Source organism: Phyllobates terribilis, unplaced genomic scaffold (assembly GCF_046119375.1).
Source record: "Phyllobates terribilis strain yellow unplaced genomic scaffold, ASM4611937v1 Scaffold_1__5_contigs__length_1240528914, whole genome shotgun sequence".
NCBI lineage: Eukaryota > Metazoa > Chordata > Amphibia > Anura > Dendrobatidae > Phyllobates > Phyllobates terribilis.
In genome coordinates, this window is record NW_027362761.1 from 1,239,701,158 (window position 1) to 1,239,726,377 (window position 25,220).

A 25,220-nucleotide genomic window follows, 5' to 3' on the forward strand; every position below is an offset into this window, starting at 1 on the left:
CAGGCCCCCCCCGAGACCTGTCACCTGCCCTCGGGTGAGGTCAGTAGATCCTGCGCTGGTGCACTGGCGATCGGGAGTACGGGTGCATCCAGCCATCCCTCCGCGCCCGCACCCTCCGAGGCGTGACCCTCATATTCCAGTCTTCTTGTGGGTGCTGAGCACGGAAGGAAAATGAGTCAAAAGTCATGGATGGCGCCTGGTGTGGGAAATTGAAGTTCCTTCCAAATGGAGCCTGAGTGAAGGCAGGACCTGTAAAAAGAGGGTGAGATAAGTATCAGGTGGACACACCGGCCGAGGGGTCAGGAGGGAGAATGGATCCAGAAGAGCACCTGCCCGAATGAGCAAGGACAAACCAAAGAGGTCTGCAGGGAGGGGGAAGATACCAACTGAGGGGTCCATAGTAAGCACTGATGGGATCAGAAGGAGGACCTACTGACAGACTGAGGGGTCCGGAGCAAGGGAGAAGCAACCAAGGGGGGCAGAGGACAGGCCACTCGTGGGGTCTGTAGGAAAGGCCAAAGGACTGACCAACTGATACAACTTCCAGGTAGTGGGATTCCTGGTACTAGGAGTACCCCTAACACTACGGGTGGTGATAGTAGTCTGGTAGCAGTGCTCCTGTTTGTAACAACTCTGTGCCCTACCACATAACAGCCACTGATCTCGTGGCCACGGACTGTGGGGTCATTACCTGGCGGTGGGCTGAAGTAGCCGGGGGTCATGTTGGCGCTCAGTAGCGGGCTGTCAGTCACAAAGGGCGAAACGGCTGAAACACAGAAAACACGATTAGTAGAAGATAACAAGATGCTGGGAGAGGAAAGGAGGCGAAGGGAGAGGAAAGGAGGAGAAGGGAGAGGAAAGGAGGAGAAGGGAGAGGAAAGGAGGAGAAGGGAGAGGAAAGGAGGAAAAGGGAGAGGAAAGGAGGAGAAGGGAGAGGAAAGGAGGAGAAGGGAGAGGAAAGGAGGCGAAGGGAGAGGAAAGGAGGCGAAGGGAGAGGAAAGGAGGCGAAGGGAGAGGAAAGGAGGAGAAGGGAGAGGAAAGGAGGAGAAGGAGGAGGAAAGGAGGCGAAGGGAGAGGAAAGGAGGCGAAGGGAGAGGAAAGGAGGCGAAGGGAGAGGAAAGGAGGAGAAGGGAGAGGAAAGGAGGCGAAGGGAGAGGAAAGGAGGCGAAGGGAGAGGAAAGGAGGCGAAGGGAGAGGAAAGGAGGCGAAGGGAGAGGAAAGGAGGCGAAGGGAGAGGAAAGGAGGCGAAGGGAGAGGAAAGGAGGCGAAGGGAGAGGAAAGGAAGAAAAGGGAGAGGAAAGGAGGCGAAGGGAGAGGAAAGGAGGCAAAGGGAGAGGAAAGGAGGCGAAGGGAGAGGAAAGGAGGCGAAGGGAGAGGAAAGGAGGCGAAGGGAGAGGAAAGGAGGAGAAGGGAGAGGAAAGGAGGAGAAGGAGGAGGAAAGGAGGCGAAGGGAGAGGAAAGGAGGCGAAGGGAGAGGAAAGGAGGCGAAGGGAGAGGAAAGGAGGAGAAGGGAGAGGAAAGGAGGTGAAGGGAGAGGAAAGGAGGCAAAGGGAGAGGAAAGGAGGCGAAGAGAGAGGAAAGGAGGCGAAGAGAGAGGAAAGGAGGCGAAGGGAGAGGAAAGGAGGCGAAGGGAGAGGAAAGGAGGCGAAGGGAGAGGAAAGAGGCGAAGGGAGAGGAAAGAGGCGAAGGGAGAGGAAAGAGGCGAAGGGAGAGGAAAGAAGGAAAAAGGAGAGGAAAGGAGGCGAAGGGAGAGGAAAGGAGGCGAAGGGAGAGGAAAGGAGGCGAAGGGAGAGGAAAGGAGGCGAAGGGAGAGGAAAGGAGGAGAAGGGAGAGGAAAGGAGGAGAAGGGAGAGGAAAGGAGGCGAAGGGAGAGGAAAGGAGGCGAAGGGAGAGGAAAGGAAGAAAAGGGAGAGGAAAGGAAGAAAAGGGAGAGGAAAGGAGGCGAAGGGAGAGGAAAGGAGGCGAAGGGAGAGGAAAGGAGGCGAAGGGAGAGGAAAGGAGGCGAAGGGAGAGGAAAGGTGGAAAAGGGAGAGGAAAGGAAGAAAAGGGAGAGGAAAGGAAGAAAGGGGAGAGGAAAGGAGGCGAAGGGAGAGGAAAGGAGGCGAAGGGAGAGGAAAGGAGGCGAAGGGAGAGGAGGAAGGAAGAGGAAAGGAGGCGAAGGAAGAGGAGGAAGGAATTGGAGGAAGGAAGAGGAGGAAGGAAGAGGAGGAAGGAAGAGGAGGAAGGAAGAGGGAGGAGGAAGAGGAAGAGGGAGAAGGAAGGAGAAACTGGCACAGCACAGGAGGGGGAAAAGGAGGAGATGTCTGCGTGGCACAGGAGGGGGGGGAAGAGGGGCAAGAGGCGGAGGGGCAAAAGGAGGAGGGGCAAAAGGAGGAGAAAGAGGAGGAGATTGAGACATGTTGCAGAAGAAGATGACATTATGGTGGAGGCGGGATAGATGGGGGGCGTCTTGCGTTTAGTCCTCACCTTTTGAGTGTATGCGCATCTCGTTATCGTAGTATCTGTGGTACAGGACACCTGGCAGGAAGAGGCATCGGTCACAATTACATCCAGTATGTCTGAAGACGTAGAAGGCAGCGACACTCACCAGACATGGAGTCGATGTAGCTGTCATCGAAGGATATGTATCCCGGCATGTACGTAGCGCCTGCACAGACAGATGACTGGACTATGAGGCGGTCCTGGTGCTCCCACACAGTGCACTGACCCCTGCCCGACACACACACACACCACATGCCCCTGCCCGACACACACACACCACATGCCCCTGCCCGACACACACACAAACACCACATGCCCCTGCCCGACACACACACACACACCACATGCCCCTGCCCGACACACACACACACACCACATGCCCCTGCCCGGCACACACACACACACACACACACCACATGCCCCTGCCCGGCACACACACACACCACACGTCCCTGCCCGACACACACACACACACACACCACATGCCCCTGCCCGGCACACACACACACCACACGTCCCTGCCCGACACACACACACACCACATGCCCCTGCCCGGCACCCGCATACAAACACAAGCACACACACACAGGCCCCTGCCCGGCACACGCGAGCACACACACACACACACAGGCCCCTGCCCGGCACACACACACACAAACACCACATGCCCCTGCCCGGCACTCGCATCCACACACGTCCCTGCCCGACACACACACACACAAACACCACATGCCCCTGCCCAACACACACACACACACCACATGCCCCTGCCCGGCACACGCATCCACACACAAACACACACAGGCCCCTGCCCGGCACACACACACACACATGCCCCTGCCCGGCACCCGCATCCACACACAAACACACACAGGCCTCTGCCCGACACACGCGCGAGCGCGCACGCATGCACACACACACACACGTCCCTGCCCGACACACACGTCCCTGCCCGACACACAGGTCCCTGCCCGACACACACACACACACACACAGGCCCCTGCCCGACAGCGGCATCCACACACAAACATGCCCCTGCCCGACACACACACACACACACCACATGCCCCTGCCCGACACACACACACAGGCCCCTGCCCGGCACACGCACACAGGCCCCTGCCCGGCAGACAGGCCCCTGCCCGGCACACGCACACAGGCCCCTGCCCGGCACACGCACACAGGCCCCTGCCCGGCACACGCACACAGGCCCCTGCCCGGAACACTGACAATAATGGAGTCTTACCTTGGTTGCAGTGCGCTCGCTCTCTGAGGATCGGGGGCTGCAGCCTGGGATTCTTCCTTAATTCTACCACACGGGTAGGAGCAGCATGAAGTGGAGAATCTGAAATACAGAGTAGACTAACAGGACTGGCAGATGTAGCAGAGCCCAATATGTCACTGCAGCTCTCAGGATTGTCTGCTGGATACACTGCCCAGGACGGAGACATTAGATTGTGAGCTCCTCAGACCACAGGGAGCAGAGAACAGACATCAAGGTGCTGCGAATATATGCAGGATCACGCACCTTTCGGCATCTCGCCCTTCGGCGGCTCCACGCCCCAGGCCAGTGCGATGTGGGTCAGCAGGATCTGGGTGTACTTCCGATGTGCCACCTGGTTCCAATGAACAGCGTCACGGCACCGGAGGCGCAGGTCATAGCGGAAGTGGTAGTGCATGTCCAGCACGTCCAGATGGTGGAAATCCGCCAGAGTTGCGCTGAAGAAGTTCCCCTCCACCATGTCCATCCGCAGGTTGTGCACAGTGTCCTGGAAACATGCACAGCAGCACAGGCGTCACATGGAGAGAATACACACGTGCTCCCTACACAGCACCAGCGAAGACTGAGGCATCCACATGGTCTTCACTTTCCATGTAGCCCTCGCCTTCCACGGCTCAGACATTGGTTACCTCCGGGATTTCACAATTCCTGTATCCGATCGGCATGGTCATGCTCCACATGATGAGGCACTGGGGGCTCAGGACCTCCGTAAGGCGCAGGAACAGGTGGTCCAGGTTGGTCTTGTAGCCCTCCAGATGTTGGTCATTGTACCTGCAGGAGATGAGGACAATGATGATCTGTCCCCAATATGGCGGCAGCGGATACCATGGCGGCGGTGGTCACCTAGTAACATCCCAGACGCAGGAGTTTACTATCAGCACGTCCGGTGGGGGGCCGCTCTGGAAATCCGACAGTATGCTCTCCAGGTAAGCAGAGTAGACGCGGGTCAGGAAGTAGAAGCGGACAAGATGGTGGCCGCTCCGGTACTGCCGCACTTCTCGGTACGTGGTCCCATTGTGCAATTCATTCATTTGGCCGCCCTCTATCAGCGAGTCATTCTCAAAAGTGAATTCCCCCTGTGGAGAAGAACAATGGCTCAACCATGGACAGGGCAAAAGGGACCAGCAGCACAGAGGATTTCAGGAGTGCAGCTCCTGTCACGTTGTGGACCTCACCTTCCGTTTCAGTTGAGCTTCAGAGAGAAACTTGTCTTCCTGCAGAAACTTCACCAGGTCTTTATACACCGATCTCTGGACTAAAAGACAAAGGAGTCAGGAGGCTCTGACCTGACTACTGGGGGGAACTGCTCAGACACGAGCCCGGAGCCATCATTACCACGAGCAGCCGGCTCTGACCTGACTACTGGGGGGGAACTGCTCAGACACGAGCCCGGAGCCATCATCACCACGAGCAGCCGGCTCTGACCTGACTACTGGAGAGAACTGCTCAGACACGAGCCCGGAGCCATCATCACCACGAGCAGCCGGCTCTGACCTGACTACTGGGGGGAGAACTGCTCAGACAAGAGCCCGGAGCCATCATCACCACGAGCAGCCGGCTCTGACCTGACTACTGGGGGGAACTGCTCAGACACTAGCCCGGAGCCATCATCACCACGAGCAGCCGGCTCTGACCTGACTACTGGGGGGAACTGCTCAGACAAGAGCCCGGAGCCATCATCACCAAGAGCAGCCAGCTCTGACCTGACTACTGGAGAGAACTGCTCAGACACGAGCCCGGAGCCATCATCACCACGAGCAGCCGGCTCTGACCTGACTACTGGAGAGAACTGCTCAGACACGAGCCCAGAGCCATCATCACCACAAGCAGCCAGCACTGACCTAACTACTAATGGGGGGGCGGACTGCTCAGACACTAGCCCGGAGCCATCATCACCATAATAAGTGTGCAGAACCGCACATCACAGCCCCATCTGACGTCACTAATATGTCAGGGGTCTCCGCACCAATGTAACATTCCGCACCCCCAAGGTCAGCTTGGCCAAAACCAGCCCCATTAGCATGTGACGTTAATCCGAGAACACGGACATGTGGTTCGTAGATCGAGATAAGCCCAAGGTTAAATTGGGTATTTAGTTGCCTTAAGGGCACACTAGACAAAACACTATATACACAAGGGATACACATATACAATGGTCAGATATGCAAATACAGGTGGTAGTAGAATAAGTATAAGCAGATGACACAAAAGTCAGTTATCAGTTGGTTGTTAGGCCTTGGTACTGGCAGCAGCATGGGAGGTGTGGGGTTCCAACAGTTTCAGGGTTCTTCCAGCACTATACACGGCATGACCTTCCTTAGAAGGCAACAAGGACCAAAGCCTCGCAAGAGCAATTAACCCCGTGATCAGTCACTCCCTTTCCCGCACCTCAGTTCTCGTAGCTGAAACACCAAAACCTATGATGGATCATAACGTCTCCATGGAAGGTCATAGGGAGGCAGTTTTGGTGCCACCAGATAGGGCCGGGCCCCCGTTACACTTTGAGACCAAACACTGCTTCACCCCCTGGCTTCTACTAGCTGTTCTACGTATCTCCCCACCCCCGTTGCTAGAACAGGTCGGGACCCCGGAAAGCGTTCGGCCTGTTGCAAAGATCTTGAAAATGTAACTGTATACAGCTAGAACCTACAATAACTCCATAACTGCTTATGAAATTACAGCTCCCATACGTCTGGGGGAATGAGTGGGGACTTTGAAGCAGTTAAGCATAGAATTATAGAATGGTAGAGTTGGAGGGGACCTCCTGGGTCATCTGGTCCGACTCCCTGCTCAAAGCAGGATTCACTAAATCATTTCAGACAGATATCTGTCCAGCCTCTGTGTGAAGACGTCCATTGAAGGGAACTCACCACCTCTCGTGGCCGCCTGTTCCACTCATTGATCTCCTCACTGTCATACAGTGTCTTCTAATATCTAATCTGTGTCTCCTCCCATTTAGTTTCATCCCATTGCTTCTAGTCTTTCCTTGTGCAAATGAGAATAAAGATGATCCTTCTACAATGTGACAGCCCTTGAGATATTTGTAGACAGCTATTAAGTCTCCTCTCAGTCTTCTTTTTTTCAAGCTAAACATTCCCAAATCCTGTACCCGTTCCTCATAGGACATGGTTTGCAGACCAGTCACCATTCTGGTCACTCTTCTCTGAACTTGCTCCAGTTTGTCGATGTCTTTTTTAAAATGTGGTGCCCAAAACTGGACGCAGTATCCAGATGAGGTCTGACCAAAGAGGAGTAAAGACCGATAATGACTTCACGTGATCTAGACTGTATGCTTCTGTTAATACATCCCAGAATTGTATTTGCCTTTTTGCTGCTGCATCACACTGTTGACTCATGTTCAGTCTATGATCTATTAGTATACCTAAGTCTTTTTCACATGTACTGTTGCTTAGCTCTATTTCTCCCATTCTGTATATGCTTTTTTCATTTTTATTGCCCAGATGTAGTACTTTGCATTTTTCCCTGTTAAAAACCATTCTGTTGGTTGCTGCCCACTGCTCCAGTTTATTTAGGTCTTTTTGAAGCCTCTCTCTCTCTTCTCTAGTATTAGCTATCCCTCCTAGCTTTGTGTCATCAGCAAATTTAATCAGTTTACCCTCAATTCCTTCATCTAAATCATTGATAAAGATGTTGAACAATACAGGTCCCAGGACGGAGCCCTGTGGTACCCCACTTGAGACATTCATCCAGCTGGATGTGAAGCCATTTACAACCACCCTTTGAGTCCGATCACTAAGCCAGTTATGAATCCACCTAACAGTTGCCTGGTCCATTGCATACTTGGTCATTTTTCCAATAAGGATGGTGTGAGATACTTTGTCAAATGCTTTGCTGAAGTCAAGATATACTATATCTACAGCATTTCCCTGATCCACCCAGTCAGTGATTCTGTCATAGAAGGAAATTAAGTTAGTCTGACATGACTTGTTAGTTACAAACCCATGCTGACTCTGGTTAATCACTTCATTCTTATCCAGGTACTTACATACATGTTGTTTAATAATTTGTTCAAAGATCTTTCCTGGTATAGAAGTCAGACTCACCGGCCTATAGTTCCCTGGGTCCACCTTCTTCCCCTTTTTGAAGATAGGAACAACATTTGCTCTTCTCCAGACTTCTGGGACTTCTGTTCTCCAAGAATTTTCAAAGATTATGGAGAGTGGTTCTAAAATTTCTTCTACGATCTCCTTCAATACTCTGAGGTGTAATTCATCTGGACCTGGAGACTTGAACTCATTTATGTTAGCTAAATATTCCCTCACAATCTTTCTGTTTACAGATAACTTGGATTCCTCTATTCCTTTAATAGGACAGTGAAGATCAGTTGATGTTACATTTTCTTTCTGAGAGAAAACAGATGCAAAATAGGAATTAAAAAGTTCAGCCTTCTCAACATCCTCTCTTACCATTTCTCCATTTTCATCCTGTAAAAATCCTATAGCATCTTTGACTTTTCTTTTACTTTTGACATACCCCCAAAATCCTTTTTTATTGCTTTTGACATCTCTTGCAAGCCTTAATTCATAGTCAGCTTTAGCTAACCTGATACGTGCCCTACAGGTTCCGCAGACTGCATTATAATCTTCTTTAGATATGCCTCCCTCTTTCCATTTGATAAACATTTCTTTCTTTCTTTTTAGCATGTGTTTAAGTTCTGTGTTCATCCATCCTGGTTTCCTTAAATGCTTCCCATTCTTCCTACTTTTTCGGATTGTTAACGATTGTGCTTTGAGAATCTCATTTTTAAAAATTTCCCATCCTTCCGGGACGTTTTTGTCCTTAAGGACATCCAGCCATTGGATCCCTCCTATTCTCTTTCTGAGTCGCTTAAAATCTGCCTTTCTGAAATCTAACCTTGAAGTTTGAGTCTTCACATGTCTTCCTCCTCTAGTTATCCAAAATTCTATAATAGCATGATCGCTGCCTCCTAGGGTCCCAGCCACCTTTACCTCCTCAACCATTTCCTCCCTGTTTATAAGGATTAGATCCAAAGTAGCAGATCCACTTGTTTTCTCCCCTTTTGGAAGATAAAGTTGTCAGCAAGAGAGGATAAGAATTTGCTTGACCTGTTAGCTTTACTCGAGAGAGATTCCCAACAAATGTCTGGATAGTTGAAATCTCCCATGACCGCTACGTCATATTTTTTTGGAGAACTTGGTCATTTGATACATAAAGAGTTCATCCATATCTTCAGCTTGCCCAGGTGGCCTGTAGTAAATGCCTACAATGGTGTCCTTTCCGTTGTTCTCTCCTTGTATTCTTACCCAAACAGTTTCCACAGAACTCCCAGTCTCTGAAGCTTCAATCTCTGTGCAGATATACGCTTTTCTAACATACAATGCAACACCTCCTCTTCGTTTATCGTCTGTTTCTTGCAGATAAGTTGTATCCTTTTAGCCTTTTATTCCAATCATGTGTATCGTCCCACCAAGTTTCAGTGATTCCAATGACATCATATTCCTTTTCCTGCATTAGTAGTTCCAATTCTCCTTGTTTGTTGCCCATGCTTTGTGCATTTGTATAAAAACATTTTAGTTTGTGATTGGTTTCTCTTCCTCCCATATTTTTATTATTTAGATTTTTTTGCCTTTGTTCTTCCTTTCCACTTCCAATAGCAGAGATCTCAATAGTATTTGTCAGCTGTATGGCTTTTTCTGGCCTTTTGCTTCCCTTCCCACATTGTTCTGGTATAAAGCTCTCCTGATGAGTGTAGCAAGGCGACTTCCAAATACATGTTTTCCAGTCTTCGTAAGGTGCACCCCATCTCTAGCAAGTAGTCCATCGTATAGGTAATTCATTCCGTGATCCAGAAATCCAAATCCTTGTTGACGGCACCATCGACGTAGCCAGTTGTTCACCTGTAGAATCTTATTCCACCTCATTGTTCCATGGCCATCCACTGGGAGGATGGATGAGAAGACCACCTGCGCTCCCAATTCTTTCACTTTCTTGCCTATGTCTTCAAAGTCACTGCAGATGGTTTCCAGGTCCTTTCTTGCGGTGTCATTTGTCCCCACATGTATTAGCAGGAATGGGTAGTGATCTGTAGGTCTGAAGAGTCTTGATATCCCGTCAGACACATGTATAATTTTAGCTCCTGGAAGACAGCACATTTCTCTTGAGGTTATGTCTGGTCTGCAGATAGCGGCCTCTGTTCCTCTCGACAGGGAATCCCCCATGACCACCACTCTCCGATTTTTCTTCACAACATTTTTCTTATTGTTAATGTGTTATGAAAACAGTGAAAAACGCTCCAAAATTCGGTTTGCCGATGTCCTCCTTTCAGCTCCAACGGCCAAAATCCAGTGTTCTTTGAGCTCGCGGAGACTCTTCACTTATCCCAAAATGCAGTGGGAATATGCAAATTATCTGCTCAGGACTCCTCCCCTGTTTTTTTTATTGGGCTCCCAAGCAGGGGTTCGTCCTGCCAGAAATGCCTTGGTCCCAGCTAGGCTGCTGGGGGTGTGAGCTCTTCCACTTGGAGCTGTTGAAGCTGGACCATCTGCTGTGCCAGGTGTCCTGTCTCAGCTTCACACTTTGAAGGAGGTCTATAATTTCACACCGAATGATGCAGTCAATTAGCATGAAAGTCCTAAGTTACTTACCGGTAACGGGATTTCTCGGAGACCATGACAGCACCACGAGAGCGGGTTCCGCCCACCAAGGACAGGAAACCTACAGGCTTAAGGGCGGTTCCCCTCTCCGCCTCAGTTGGTTTACAGAGCATGAGGTCAATAACCGCCAGGTTAATAAACACAACACAAAACCATAATTTTATCATACCACACAACGCCTATTAAGCGTGAGACTATAATAAAAAAGGGAGTGCTCCCACAAACGTGAAGGGAGGGAATATAAGGGTGCTGTCATGGTGTCCGAGAAATCCCGTTACAGGTAAGTAACTTAGGACTTTATCGGTGGACCATGACAGCACCATGAGAGAATTACAGAGAAGAAAGTCATCTAGGGAGGGACCACAGCCTGGAACACTCTTCTCCCAAAGGTGAGGTCAGCCGATACACCCATATGTAATCTATAGTGTCTATAGGATGTAGAGGGAGAGGACCAGGTAGCAGCCTTACATATGTCTTCTATCGAGACACCTGTCTTCTCAGCCCAGGAGGTCGCTACAGCCCGAGTGGAACGAGCCTTCAACCTTTCAGGCACTTCCTCACCGCTAGATGTATACTCTAGAGAAATGGCCTCCCTAATCCATCTAGATAAGGTGGATTTTGTGACTTAAGCCCCCATCCTAGACCCTTGGTAAGATATAAACAAGGAGCTATCTTTCCTAAAGTCTTTGGTGACTGAAAGGTACCTAACTACACATCTCCTCACATCCAACGTATGTAATTGCGCTTCTTTCTGATTACTTGGATTGGGACAAAAGGAGGGTAGGAGGACTTCCTGAAGTCTGTGGAAGTGAGTGGCCACTTTAAGCAGATAGGCAGGATCTGGCCTAAAGATCACTCTGTCGTCCAGGATCTGTGTAAATGACGAGGCTATAGACAGGGCCTGGATGTCACTAATTCTCCTGGCCGAGGTTAAAGCCATCAGTAAAGCGGTCTTAAGGGAGAGGTTTCTGAGAGTTGCTGACCATTAGCTCAAAAGGCGCCGCGCCAGTTAAGGCCGTAAGAACCAGATTTAGGTCCCAAGGGACTAGGCTATTTTTAACAATAGGTCTGGATCTAAAAGCTGCCTTGATGAAATGAGAAATCCAGTAGCTACTTTCTAGATCGCAGCTATACAGGGCGCCCAGGGCAGATACCTGAACTTTTAGGGTGCTGGTGAACAACCCTATAGCTCAAGACCTTTCTGTACAAATTCTAGGATTTTCCCAATTGGTGCCCCCTCGCCAACTCTAGACCCTGAGAAGGATAAGAATTCATTCCGGGTTCTGGCATAAATCCGTGTTGTAACCGGCTTTCTGCTCTGCATCAGGGTAGTTATTCGATTTTGGGGAAACCTTTTTTATTTCAGCAACGACCTTTCAAGTTCCATGCCGTCAAGTGGAGGCCCACTGCTTGAGGATAGGATATCGGCCCCTGGAAGAGGAGATCCGGAACCTCGGGAAGGACCCAGGGGTCGGAGATGGACATGCTTCTCAGGCATGAGAACCGGGGTCTCTTGGGCCACAAGGGTGCAATTAAAAGAACCCTCGCCTCGTCTTCCCTGATTTTTCTTATGATCCTGGGAAGTAATAACAGCGGGGGGGCATATGGCAGGCTGAAATTCCAAGGTACCAGGAGAGCGTCCACCGCCAAGGGATTTTCTTTGGGTTTCAGAGAACAGAAGATTTTTGTCTTCCAATTTAGCTTCGTGGCAAATATGTCTACTACTAGAGACCCCCATCTTCGGACTATTTAGGTAAAGATCTACTGATTTAGTTCCCATTCCCCTTGCAGCAGAGGATAGCAGCTTACGTAATCCGCTCTGGAGTTTTCTGCTCCCCTTATATGGAGGGTCGTCAAGGAAAGGAGATGACTTTCTGCAATCTGAAAGAGATGATCTGTCACTCATCAATGATCTTGACCTTGTACCCCCCTGGTGGTTCACATAAGCTACTGTAACGTGATCATCTGAGAGAACCTTAACGTTTTGACCTTGGAGTGAGCCTAAGAAACTATCCACCACCAGAAGTTCTTGCATTGGAGGAAAGGCTCTTCTCATTATCTGACCAGGTACCCTGAATCACCATATCCCACAGGTGGGCTCCCCACCCCCTGGGACTAGTGTCTCTGGTGATTATCCTAGTAACTTTAGGTGCCCAGGGAACCCTTCTGGAAAGATTTGCCTCATCCTGCCACCATTGTAAGGCTTTCATTGACCCGAGGTGATAGAGAAAATTGCTTCTAAGCGTCCTTTAAGAGAAACTTCATTAGGTAACACATCCCACTGCAAAACCCTGGAATGGTATTGTGCCCATAGAAACCCTGGTAAACATGACGTGAGGGTACCAACAAGGGACATGACTGGATTGGCTATGGCTTTCTCCACCTGGCTCTTAATCCTTTGTATTTTAGTTTCCGGAAGGTAACTTTTTTGAGCTACTGAATCCAGCATAATATCTAAAAATTGTTGAACTCTTGACAATGCCAACCTAGATTTTTCTAAATGCAGCACCCAGCCCAGGTTTTTAAGGATGGACATCACCTCCTTTAGGTGTCCTTTACATTGGTAGGCCGAATTCCCTACCACTAAAAAATCATCCAGATAAGGAATAATTAGAATATCACGTTCCCGGATAGGAGTCATAACTTCTGCCACTACTTTAGTAAACACCTGAGGGGCTATGGCAAGACTGAATGGCAGGGCCCTGAACTGAAATAGTTTCTCCGTCCATAATTATGGCCACCCTCAGGTATCTTCATGTATAGGAACGTGATAGTACGCATCCTTCAAATCCAATACTACCATGTAACACCCAGAAAAAAGTAATTCTATTGTTTTACTAATGGGAATCCATTTTAAATGTGCAAACATTCAAGAACCTATTTAGGGCTTTCAGGTTAATGATAGCTCTAAAGGAACCGTCAGGTTTAGAAACCAGGAAGAGGGGAGAGTAGAACTCCAACCCTTTTTCTGCACCTGGGACCTCCACCAGGACTGCCTTCTGCACCAAATCCAGCACCTCTTTTTGTAGGGCTAGTTGTTCTTTCTCAGAGGAAAGGACCGGGGTCAAAATGAATCTCTCTGAGGGATCGCCTGGAACTGAAACCTCAGACCCGAACCTATCAGATCAAGGATCCAGTTACTGGCTGAAATATTTGTCCAGGCAAGTAAGAAGTCCAACAGCCTACCCCCTACCTGGGCTACAAGTCATTGACTCGGCTTCCAGGGTCCCTCGGAAGAAGAACCTTACAGAAGCCCTCTACCTTTTGGCCTGCGATCCTCCCACTTGTCTTGTTCTTTGTGTGGTCTCTTACGGACAAATTCTCTTTTGTGAAATGAGCGTCTATATCTAGACATGGATAGACTAGGGAATCCGCTCTTCACATTGCATGCTTTGTCCAAAATTTCATCTAGAGCCGGCCCAAAGAGATGATCTCCCTCGCATGGAATAGAGCACAATCTGGTTCTGGCCTGGATATCACCCGGCCAACGCTTAAGCCATAAAGCTCTACGAGCCGCATTGGACAGGGCGGCCAGAGACCTGGCCCTACAGGTTGCTGCGACCGCCAGCTTTAAAGCTCCAGCAGTTGTCTCCCAGGTCCCCTTAAGAAAGGTATCGGCTTTTGTGTCCAAAGGGTCCTTGAGGCCTCCCATATCATCAAAGGGAAGGGATGACTTGCTAGATGCTTTTGTTATCGCCACATCAAGTCTTGGGGCTTTCTCCCAAGAGGATGAGGCCGAGTCCTCAAAGGGGTATTTCCTTTTAAAGGAAGGGGGGAGAGAGCCCTTTCTGTCCGGTCTTTTCCACTCTCTTCGTATCAGGCCCTGAACCCTATCGTGAACCGGAAAATATTTTCTTTTTCTTTGTTCTAGGCCCCTAAACATGATGTCCTGGACAGATGTCTCTGGCCTAGTGTCCATAATACCCATAGTCGTACGCACGGCTTTAACCAGACCATCGATTTCATTTAATGGGAAACAATGTCGCCCAGCCCCACTATCTGAGGACGAGGATGAGGAAGAAGAGCCGACAGACTCTTCCTCATAGTCCGATGGGAGGGGGACATCCGAAACTGGGGAACCCTCCTGTGAAGACACGGGGTCTTCTGTGGGTGTAAAACTACTCAGACAAAAGGGTGAGGGTAACACAGCGTGACAATACTTTACTGACCCACAAAGCGGACAATAAACACATAGAACAGTCCCAGCAGGTGCCCAAGATGGTGGAACATTACACCGTCTCACCCTTCCTTCTCCGCCCGCCTGGGATAGAACAGCTGAGACTCTGGGACTTCCAGGGCCGACTACCTCAACCAGTGACCCCCCGCTTCTGGCGGACCCCCACAGAGAGAAGGTAGCGGCAAGCTTAGGAAGCTCAAAAACCACAAAAGAAAAGAAACCTGCTAAAATGCAGTGATCACCAGAGTAAATGCACAAATGTTATTAATCAAGAAAAATAAATGCAGATGCCCAGCACACAAAAAGATAAAAACACTTAAAAGCCCAAACAATTGCTGCTGGGTAAATGCCCGACCACAGGACTCAGTCCCATAATAAACCCAATATTCCTATGCATGCGATAATACACAATGTTATTGATGGTCAGCACACACAGAGCTCCTATACAAAATCTACAAGAATAATTAAACCTTGCATTAATATGTTATCCAGCAAGAAATGAAGTTGGTAACCCTCAATGCATAAATGGCACTCTGTAGTGCTATGAAAAAAAAACAAATAAAATATATTGCACATACCCCAGACCTCAATAGATCACAGTTAAAGTCCCAGAAGCTGTGTCTGTATGGGTGAGAGGGGGAAACTGGAGAAGGGAAGAGGGGAGGGAAAGATGGGCGGTCAGGCAGAAATAGCCCTACGCGCGTCGCCACGCAAGGTGGCTTCCTCAGGGGCCTTAGGAAGCTAGCAGTCCATCAAGGTACAAGGCCAGGCGTCCCGAGGGTCCCAACCTGGCCTCTCCGAGAGATTGTGTGGGTTGCAGACGACCGGTGGGTCCCTCCTGGAAACCCCAAACAACATATCCATGGGGCCAGGTGACTTTTGTCCCAACCTGTCTTCTCCAAAATGTACCCATGTCTCTCTGATGGTCAAATGGAGCAGATCCGTATGTTTCCAGTCAGGGCCGATACCCTTAGACTAGACTCGTGTAGAATACAAATCTGTCTCTTTGGATGCCATGCAATCCATCTACTTTCCTGAAGGATAACTCTCATTCTCATTGATTCTCATTCAAGACTGACTGCTACAAAAAACACATGTCCCTTCTGCTTCTCTGGGCTCAGCCCCCTGAATGGCAGAACTGCTCTCACCCTCCCCCAAAGCTCAGTGTGCATTAGTGGAGGTATCTTTCTCAGGTCGACCTCATCACCTGGGTCTACATGTGAGACTCCCTGTGGTGAAGGCTCCACCGGATCTTCTTTCAACACTTACACAATTGGCCTAGACGATTTTTGAACACTGGTTAGAGGGTCCTGAGATACTAATGAGATTAGTGGAATGCTGGACACTTTACAAGTTAATATTAGTGTACATAAACTGACGAGCAAGCAGAACATTAATAAAACTCAGCCAGCAATCTCTAAGAAAACACAATAGGGTATTTCTCTTGGATTAACAAATCTAATCGTCTGGTTAATTAAGATTTTACGTCACACCTCCCAATCCGCAACCTCCTTCCTCTTTCCTTTTTTAGAGAAGACCTTGTGACCAAGGATTTTAATTCTGATGAAAAACTAGGGGTCTCGTCTGCCAAAGTCTGGTTGATACAAGACTGACACAGCGTTTTTAGGAATGAGTCCAGGGCTTTACACAATACACATTCCTTGTGCCTAGTTTTGGTGATGCACTTCTTCCCCTAGTAAAAGATAGACAAGAAGAAGTGACACCCTGTTAAGTGAACTTTCTCGAAGATCACTTACCCATACGACTCAAATGACTGGTAGCGGTTTGGAGGAAGAATCTTTCTCATCCGGGGGATCGTCCCTGGAGGCTGCCGATTCATCCATCCTGCTGGAGCTATGGTGACTGAGCCTGCTTGTAGATCCACGCCTTTCCGAGGTCCGGTTACCTCCGCTCCCCCAAAGGCACAGCAGGAATCTTCAATCTTCGACAGGTAAGCCTTCCACAGGTTCCCCATCAAGCACAGGAAACCAACTGAGGCAGAGAGGGGTGCCGCCCTTTTAAAGCCTGTAGGTTTCCTGTCCTTGGTGGGCGGACCCTCTCTCGTGGTTCTGTCATGGTTGACCGATAAATTATATCCCCCATATTCTTCACACCTTCCTTCTTTAGAGGGCGCTAGGGGGCAGCACTTATCGGTGTTGCATTGTGTGCCTGTCCGTCACATCCCCACGCCGGGATAACCCGTTGCCGTGGTCACGGACCTTCTTGTGGCGAATATCGAAGTGGTATTACTAAAGCACAAGGCGCCAGAGTAGCAACCTCCCATTCGTTCCGGATATGGTGTGGAACCAGCTAAGGGGGTTGTGGTCCGTCTCCACTGTGAAGTGGTGTCTGTACAAGTAAGGCTGCAGACACTACAGGGCCCACACCACTGCCAGGCATGCATTGTCCATCGTGGAGTAGGTCACCTCCCTTGGCAGAAGCTTTCGGCTCAGATACAAAACGGGGTGTTCCTGGCATATAGTCGACCTGGCTGCACATGACACCGAGGCCAAAGTCATTGGCATCTGTCTGTACTACAAACAGCCGTCTGAAGTGGCCTGCTTTTAGTTATGGAAAGCTGGAAAGGGTGGTCATCAGTGCCCAGAAAGCCGCCTCGCAGTCGTTTGTCCAATCAACTGCAGAGGGCAGTTTCTTCTTGGTCAGGTCTGTCAATGGCATCGCCAGGCTACTATAGTGGGGAACAAACCTCCTACAGTACCTGGCGGTGCTCAGGAAGGACAATCAACAGTTTCTTGGTCCTGTGGGTGGGCCAGGACACAAGGTCATCCGCTTTACCAGGCTCAGGTTTCAAAGCCCTCTCAGCCTACCCAGTGTCCCAGGTAGACTTCGCCCAGGCCCAGCTGCCACTTTTCAGACTTAATGGTCAAGCCTGCCTGGCAGATCCGCCTGAGCACCATGCTCTAGGTGATCCTCCCATGTGGGACTGAAGATGGTAATGTCGTCCAGCTACGCGGCAGGGTACCATTCAATTGTCTTGAGCAGAGTGTTGACCATCCGCTAAAAAGTGGCAGGGGCACTCTTCATGCTGAACGGCATCACAGTGGACTTGCACTGTCCGAATTGGGTGATAAAGGCTTTCTCGCGGGTCAGGGGAATCACCCAATATCACCGGCTCAGATCCAAAATAGTCAGGTACCTAGACCCGGCCAACAGACTGAGCAGGTCATAGATGCGCAGCAATGGGTACGCATCGGTGACCGTGACAGCGTTGAAACCCCTGTATTCCATGCAGAACCAGGCAGTCTGGTTCTTCTTTGGGACGAGGACTACAGGTTAGGCCCAAGTGCTGTTGGATTCTTGTATGACCCCCAGCTTCAGCATCTCGTCAATCTCCTGGCGCATGTGTGCTGCACCTCCAGGGAGACCCAATATGCTGAACGCTGGATCAGGGGGTAATCCCCGATGTCCACTGGATGGGCGGACGACTGTCCTTCCAGGCTTGTTGCTGAACAACTCCCAGAAGGGGTGCAGGGTTACCCACTGCTGGGAACGTTGGTCTGCCAAGAGCTGGTTGCAAATCTCCACATTTTCAATGGTTCCACCCACCCTAGCCTGGGCGAGCATATTCAAGAAGGTCTCCGCCTCTCCCTCTTCTGGCAGGTTGTATACAGGGAGAGTGCAGGCCTCCCACTCATGATACACTTTCATTATGTTCACGTGGAAGGCCTTCCACCTTCCCCGGGCGTTGTCCAGGGTGACGAGTTTTGTTATGGCGTTGAGCCGCTAGTGCACGAGGTACGGGCCTTCCCAGTCCACCTGAAGCTTGTCCTGGAGTATGGGGACAAGCAACCACACCTTTTGACCCACCTGGTAGGTTTCTCACAAGCATTCTTGGTGTACCATCACTTCTGGTCAGCCTGGCCTAGCCTCATATTATCATGCACCAGCTGCGCCAAGGCCTGCATCTGGTCCGAGAAGCACACAACATACTCGATGACCGATACTCCAGGGGTGGCTAAGTCTCCTTCCCAGGCATCTTTCACCAGAGCCAGGGGGCCCCACACACTTCGCCCATACAGGAGCTTAAAGGGGGAGAATACCATTGAGGCCCGTGGAACCTCCCAGTAGGCAAATAGCGGGTGTGGGAGGTACCGATCCCAGTCGCACCCGTGGGTGTCGACCAACATCTTAAGCATCTGCTTCAGGGTGCCACTGAACCGTTCGCACAGGCTGTTGGTCTGTGGGTAGTACAGGCTGGTCACCAGATGTTGCACCTGTATCTGCTTACAGAGGGATTCCATCAGCTGCGACATTAATTGGGTCCCCCCGGTTGGTGAGCATTTTCTGGGGAAAACACACTCTGCAGAAAATCTACAGTAAGGCAGTGGCTACCTTGTCGGCTCAAATGGACAACAAGGCTACCGCTTCCAGGAGACAGTCTTCTACAGTCAACATGAAGCTTTTCCCGAAGCTGCTGGGATGGGAGTGGCCATTGGGCCAACCAAATCCACAGCCACCCTCCTGAAAGGCTCTTCAATAAAGGGCACTTACCAGTGAGGCTTTGGGGCGCCGCCTCGCCTTCCCCACCCTATGACAGGTGTTGCACGAATGACAGTAGGCAGCCACATCGGCCCCCATCCTTGGGCCAATAGAATGGCTGGAATAGCCTGGCCTTTGTGATCCCTAGATGTTCGACCATTGGAATCTCGTCCAAAATACACAACAACTCCGCCCTGAATAGATAGAGTACCACTAACTGTTGGTCCCTGGGCCACATCTCCGGTGAACATCGCTTGACAGTCACCCGATAAAGCCGGCCTTGGTCCCAGACCACCCACTCAAGGTCTGAATCCGAGGGAGGCTGTGCTGCCTGCTTCTTAAGAGCTTTCAGGCTGTCAGTCTCCAATGCCACCTGCAACGCCTGACTGGACATGGCCAGAAGAGGCGAGACCACCACCTGAGACCTATCTCCTGGCCTCTGTCAGACCCTGGAAATTCCACTGCATGTGACGGCGGCCAAAGTCGCTGCAACCTGGGGTGGTGCCCGCTTCTCCTCGGCTTCTGACCAAGTCACCAGTCCAGACTGACTACCCGGCCGTCTAACATCCCGGTTATGGAGGAACACTGCAATGAGGTCTTACCTGGGAGCCCCACTTCTGGTGGGACAGCCCTGCCCTCAATTGCATGCTCCCCCTAAGCAGCTGTCTGCCCCATGTTTGTCACCTCAGTGACAGCCTCAGAGGAAAGAAGGTTCTAGCATGCTTGCTGGCCACTCCGTAGGGCATCAGTACAGCTTGCTTGATTAATCTCCTACCCTCAGAGGTGAGAGGGACAGAGTACATCACCCACCTGTACATCCCCAACAGTCGACATGTTAATTACACTGACTACATCAACAACAGGGGTGGACATTACATTGCCGTCTAGGGGATCAGACCTTGGGGTTTCAGTGGCCACATACTGGGACACTAGCTGCCCCAAGTCTGTCCCGAGCAAAACACTTGCCGGAATATTCGATGATACCCCCAGTTCCCGCACTCCCTGCCCAGTGGACCAGTCCAAATACCCATCGCGATGGGCAGCGCCAGTTCGACTCCTCCAATCCTGGAGACAGTGAGGGTTTTCCCGGGCAGCAAATCCTGTGGGATCACCAGTTCAGACAGCACAAGAGTCATCTCGGAGCCGGTGTCCTGTAATCCCATGGCCAAGACCTGACCTACGGTGACAGGCTTAAAGTTGTCAAGCCCTGGGCCTCCCACCACCCCCACACAGTGGAAGTGGACGGTTTATGGGACGGGCCCTTGTGGCGCTTGGGACACATGGCTTTGAAGTGGCCCGGCTGTTCAGAGATGGCACAGTTGGAGTTCACACACTGACGTGTAGAGGGAAGCATGGGCTTGTGACCCCCCTTGGGCTTAGGGGCAGAGACAGCAGGCACCGCGTTAGTCTTAGCCTCTGGACTCCTGTTGCTGGAGTACTTGTCGACAAGTGTCGCTGTTGTAGAGGTTCCCTTTGGCTAACTGTCACAGAGATACTGTCGGGAGGTCCTCTGGGCAGTTCCACAAAAACTGCTAGGTTGCAATGAACTCTATAAGCTGCTAGACTGTGGTGAGCTCCAATCCCATGGTCCATGGGTCGACCGCTCTAAGTAGGGCCCGCATGAGATCGGCTCAGCTGTCTTCAGGACCCCGATGCATAATCCAGAGCATCTTTTGGTACATCTCAAGCGTCAAGTTGTACTACCAGACCAGAGTCTGCTTGATATCCTCATAACTCAGGGTGGTCTCACTGGGCAGGTATCCAAAGATTTCCAGGGCCTCACCACTGAGGTGAAGGTTTAAGAACCGGACCCACTGTTCCTAAGGCAGATGGTACTTATAAGTCTTTTCAAATGCCAGCAAGGTGGTTGTGACGACACAGAATTTAATCTTAATTATCCAGACGTCTATTTTCAGTAGGTCAGGAGACTTTGTCATTGTCTGAATTTGACACTTGAGTTAATATTTACTACAACTTATTGTCTGTTAATTTTGTAAGACAGACGCTTGGTCTTTGAATAATGGATGTATCTAAATTTTGTGAAAAATGTTGATTAACCATTGTGTGGGCCCTGTGGCATGTTGACTTGCGAAACAGAGAAGGACAAAATATGCAAATTGATTAAATGCTCAAACAATGAGACATTCCCCCTGCCACCTTCTCTACTGACCTGTGAATGATGACCTGAGCCACAGATGTTAATATAAAAAGGGATTTTTATCGTGCGTCAAGAAGAATCAGACTCTTCAGGACAGCAGCTTGGTAGCATGGCTCCATCCAGAGGGATACAGACGTGACTTACAGGATGTGAACTCAGGGAACCCTGGCCCCAGCTGAAGGGATACAGATCTGCTCCATTGACCATCACTAACCCTATGGAGACGTTTGGGAAAGCCAGGATTGTGACCCTCCGGTCACCTGTTCCCATGGATATGTTCAGAGAAGCCAGGTTGGGACCATCCAGTCGCTTTGCCCCATGGAGACGTTTGGGAAAGCCAGGATTGTGATCTTCCAGTCACCTATAGTCCCATGGATATTGTGAGGACACAGCTTTTAACCTTCATTATCCAGACGTCTAAATTAAGTAGGCCAGGAGAAATACGCCTTTATTTTTATGCAGTGTGAGGATACAGCCTAAAATCTTAATAAGCCTGACGATTAGATTTGTTAATCCAAGAGAAATACCCTATTATCTTTGTGCATTTGTGTCTGGTCAATAAGAACAGACCAGTATTTGTATAAACCTGAATGTTGAATGATATTCCTTTGGAAACAATCATGTTTACTATGCTAATGACAAATTGTACCAAAAGCAAGCCAGATGTTTATTTACAACAGCCCCTGTGATACCAACTACTGCATGTAAATAGATTAGCTAAAACAGTGATAGCTGAGCCCTGCACCTTTACCTTAACCTTGGACAGCCCAAGGTTAAATTAGATATTAAATAGCCTTAAGGGCACACTAGACAATACACCATATACAGGATGGATATACATATACAATGGTCAGATATGCAAATAAAGGTGCTAGAACAATAAGTATAAGCAGATAATACACAAGTCAGTTACCAGTTGGTTGTTAGGACTTGGCGCTGAGTAGCCACATGGGAGGTTTGGGGAGCCAGAAGTTTATGGTTTCTTGCAACACTACAGACAGCGTGACCTTCCTTAGAAGGCAACAAGGGCCACAGCCTCGCAAGAGCAAGTCACTCCCTTTGCCGCCACCGGGATTGTCCTAGTTTCCCTTCCATCAGTTTTGGCAGCTGAAACTCCAAAAATGGATGGATCAGAACATCTCCACTCTCCACGGAAGGTCATGGGAGGCGGTTTTGGTTCCACCGGTTCCGGCCGGGCCCTTGCTATGCTTGGAGACCAAATACAGCTTCACTATCTGGCCTCTAGAAGCTGTTCTACGCATCTCCCCACCCCAGGGTGCTAGAACAATTAGAGACAAGGGTGGACCACTCATCCCTTTCCAGCGACCTCGGAAATGTAACCATATACGGCTAGAAAGTAGGATAACTCCATATGGTATTAAGGCTCGCGCACGTCTGGGGGTCTTTGAAGCAGTTAAGCAGCTTGGCTTCCCAGCAGGAGTTCATCCTGCCAGAAAAGCCTTGGTCCCAGCTAGGCTGCTGGGGCTGAGCTTCTCCACTTAGAGCTGTTAAAGCTGGACCATCTGCTGTGCCAAGTGACCTGTCTCAGCTTCAAACTTTGAAGGAGGTCTATAATCTCAGACTGGATATGAAAGTGTCGATTAGCAAGAAATTATATACCCCATATTCTTCACAAGACGGAGCAACCGAATCTGACCTGACTACTGGGGGAAACTGCTCAGACAAGAGCCCGGAGCCATTATCACCACGAGCAGCCGGCTCTGAACTGACTACTGGGGGGAACTGCTCAGACAAGCGCCCAGAGCCATCATCATGAACAGCAGGCTCTGACCTGACTACTGGGGGGAGAACTGCTCAAACATGAGCCCGGAGTCATCATCACCACGAGCAGCCGACTCTGACCTGACTACTGGGGGGGACTGCTCAGACACGAGCCCGGAGCCATCATCACCACGAGCAGCCGGCTCTGACCTAACTACTGGGGGGGACTGCTCAGACACGAGCCCGGAGCCATCATCACCACGAGCAGCTGGCTCTGACCTGACTACTAGGGGGGACTGCTCAGACACGAGCCCGGAGCCATCATCACCACAAGCAGCCGGCTCTGACCTGACTACTGGGGGGAGAACTGCTCAGACAAGAGCCCGAAGCCATCATCACCACGAGCAGCCGGCTCTGACCTAACTACTGGGGGGGACTGCTCAGACACGAGCCCGGAGCCATCATCACCACGAGCAGCCGGCTCTGACCTGTCTACTGGTGGGAACTGCTCAGACAAGCGCCCAGAGCCATCATCACCACGAGCAGCCGGCTCTGACCTGTCTACTGGGGGAACTGCTCAGACACTAGCCCGGAGCCATCATCACCACGAGCAGCCGGCTCTGACCTGACTACTGGGGGAGGGAACTGCTCCGCAGATGAGGGGATACAGTTATATACACACAGTAAATGTAGGATTTAGTAACTTACTGGAGTCTCCGAGGACAACGACGAACTTGTTGTGCAGTAACTGACGGACATCGACAGAGCGGAAGCCCCCCATAACGGCCCCCTGACATCCAGACCCTGCAAGAGAAGAGACCGGTCCGTAACCGAGAGCAGCGCACAGTACAGCTCCCCGCAGAGCCCGGTATGATGAGTATTACAAGATACAGCTCCCCGTAGAGCCCGGTATGATGAGTATTACACTGTACAGCTCCCAACAGAGCCCGGTATGATGAGTATTACACGGTACAGCTCCCCGCAGAGCCCGGTATGATGAGTATTACACAGTACAGCTCCCCGCAGAGCCCAGTATGATGAGTATTACAAGATACAGCTCCCCGTAGAGCCCGGTATGATGAGTATTACAAGATACAGCTCCCCGTAGAGCCCGGTATGATGAGTATTACACTGTACAGCTCCCCGCAGAGCCCGGTATGATGAGTATTACACTGTACAGCTCCCCGCAGAGCCCGGTATGATGAGTATTACACGGTAAAGCTCCCCGCAGAGCCCGGTATGATGAGTATTACACGGTACAGCTCCCCGCAGAGCCCGGTATGATGAGTATTACACAGTACAGCTCCCCGCAGAGCCCAGTATGACGAGTATTAGACGTTACAGTTCATCGCAGAGCCCGGTATGATGAGTATTACACGGTACAGCTCCCCGCAGAGCCCGGTATGATGAGTATTACACTGTACAGCTCCCCTCAGAGCCCGGTATGATGAGTATTACACGGTACAGATCCCTGCAGAGCCCGGTATGATGAGTATTACACGGTACAGCTCCCCGCAGAGCCCGGTATGATGAGTATTACACAGTACAGCTCCCCGCAGAGCCCGGTATGATGAGTATTACACGGTACAGCTCCCCGCAGAGCACGGTATGATGAGTATTACACGGTACAGCTCCCCGCAGAGCCCGGTATGATGAGTATAACACTGTACAGCTCCCCGCAGAGCCCGGTATGATGAGTATTACACTGTACAGCTCCCCGCAGAGCCCGGTATGATGAGTATTACACAGTACAGCTCCCCGCAGAGCCCGGTATGATGAGTATTACACAGTACAGCTCCCCGCAGAGCACGGTATGATGAGTATTACACGGTACAGCTCCCTGCAGAACCTGGTATGATGAGTATTACACTGTACAGCTCCCCGCAGAGCCCGGTATGATGAGTATTACACGGTACAGATCCCTGCAGAGCCCGGTATGATGAGTATTACACGGTACAGATCCCTGCAGAGCCCGGTATGATGAGTATTACACGGTACAGCTCCCCGCAGAGCCCGGTATGATGAGTATTACACAGTACAGCTCCCCGCAGAGCCCGGTATGATGAGTATTACACGGTACAGCTCCCCGCAGAGCCCGGTATGATGAGTATTACACAGTACAGCTCCCCGCAGAGCCCGGTATGATGAGTATTACACAGTACAGCTCCCCGCAGAGCACGGTATGATGAGTATTACACGGTACAGCTCCCTGCAGAACCTGGTATGATGAGTATTACACTGTACAGCTCCCCGCAGAGCCCGTAA

General features: G+C 50.5%; 1 protein-coding gene across 1 annotated transcript; it reads right to left on the reverse strand.

The window, feature by feature from the left end:
- Positions 1 to 40: 40 nt before the first annotated feature.
- LOC141244307 (PC-esterase domain-containing protein 1A-like) lies at positions 41 to 24,304 on the reverse strand. Its single transcript, XM_073669004.1, has 10 exons — positions 24,298 to 24,304; positions 23,664 to 23,759; positions 4,939 to 5,018; positions 4,607 to 4,839; positions 4,393 to 4,534; positions 4,010 to 4,250; positions 2,588 to 2,647; positions 2,467 to 2,517; positions 692 to 766; positions 41 to 249 (listed from the first exon to the last, which is right to left on the reverse strand). The coding sequence occupies exons 1-10, from the start codon at positions 24,302 to 24,304 to the stop codon at positions 41 to 43; spliced, it is 1,194 nt and encodes a 397-aa protein (XP_073525105.1).
- Positions 24,305 to 25,220: the final 916 nt, after the last annotated feature.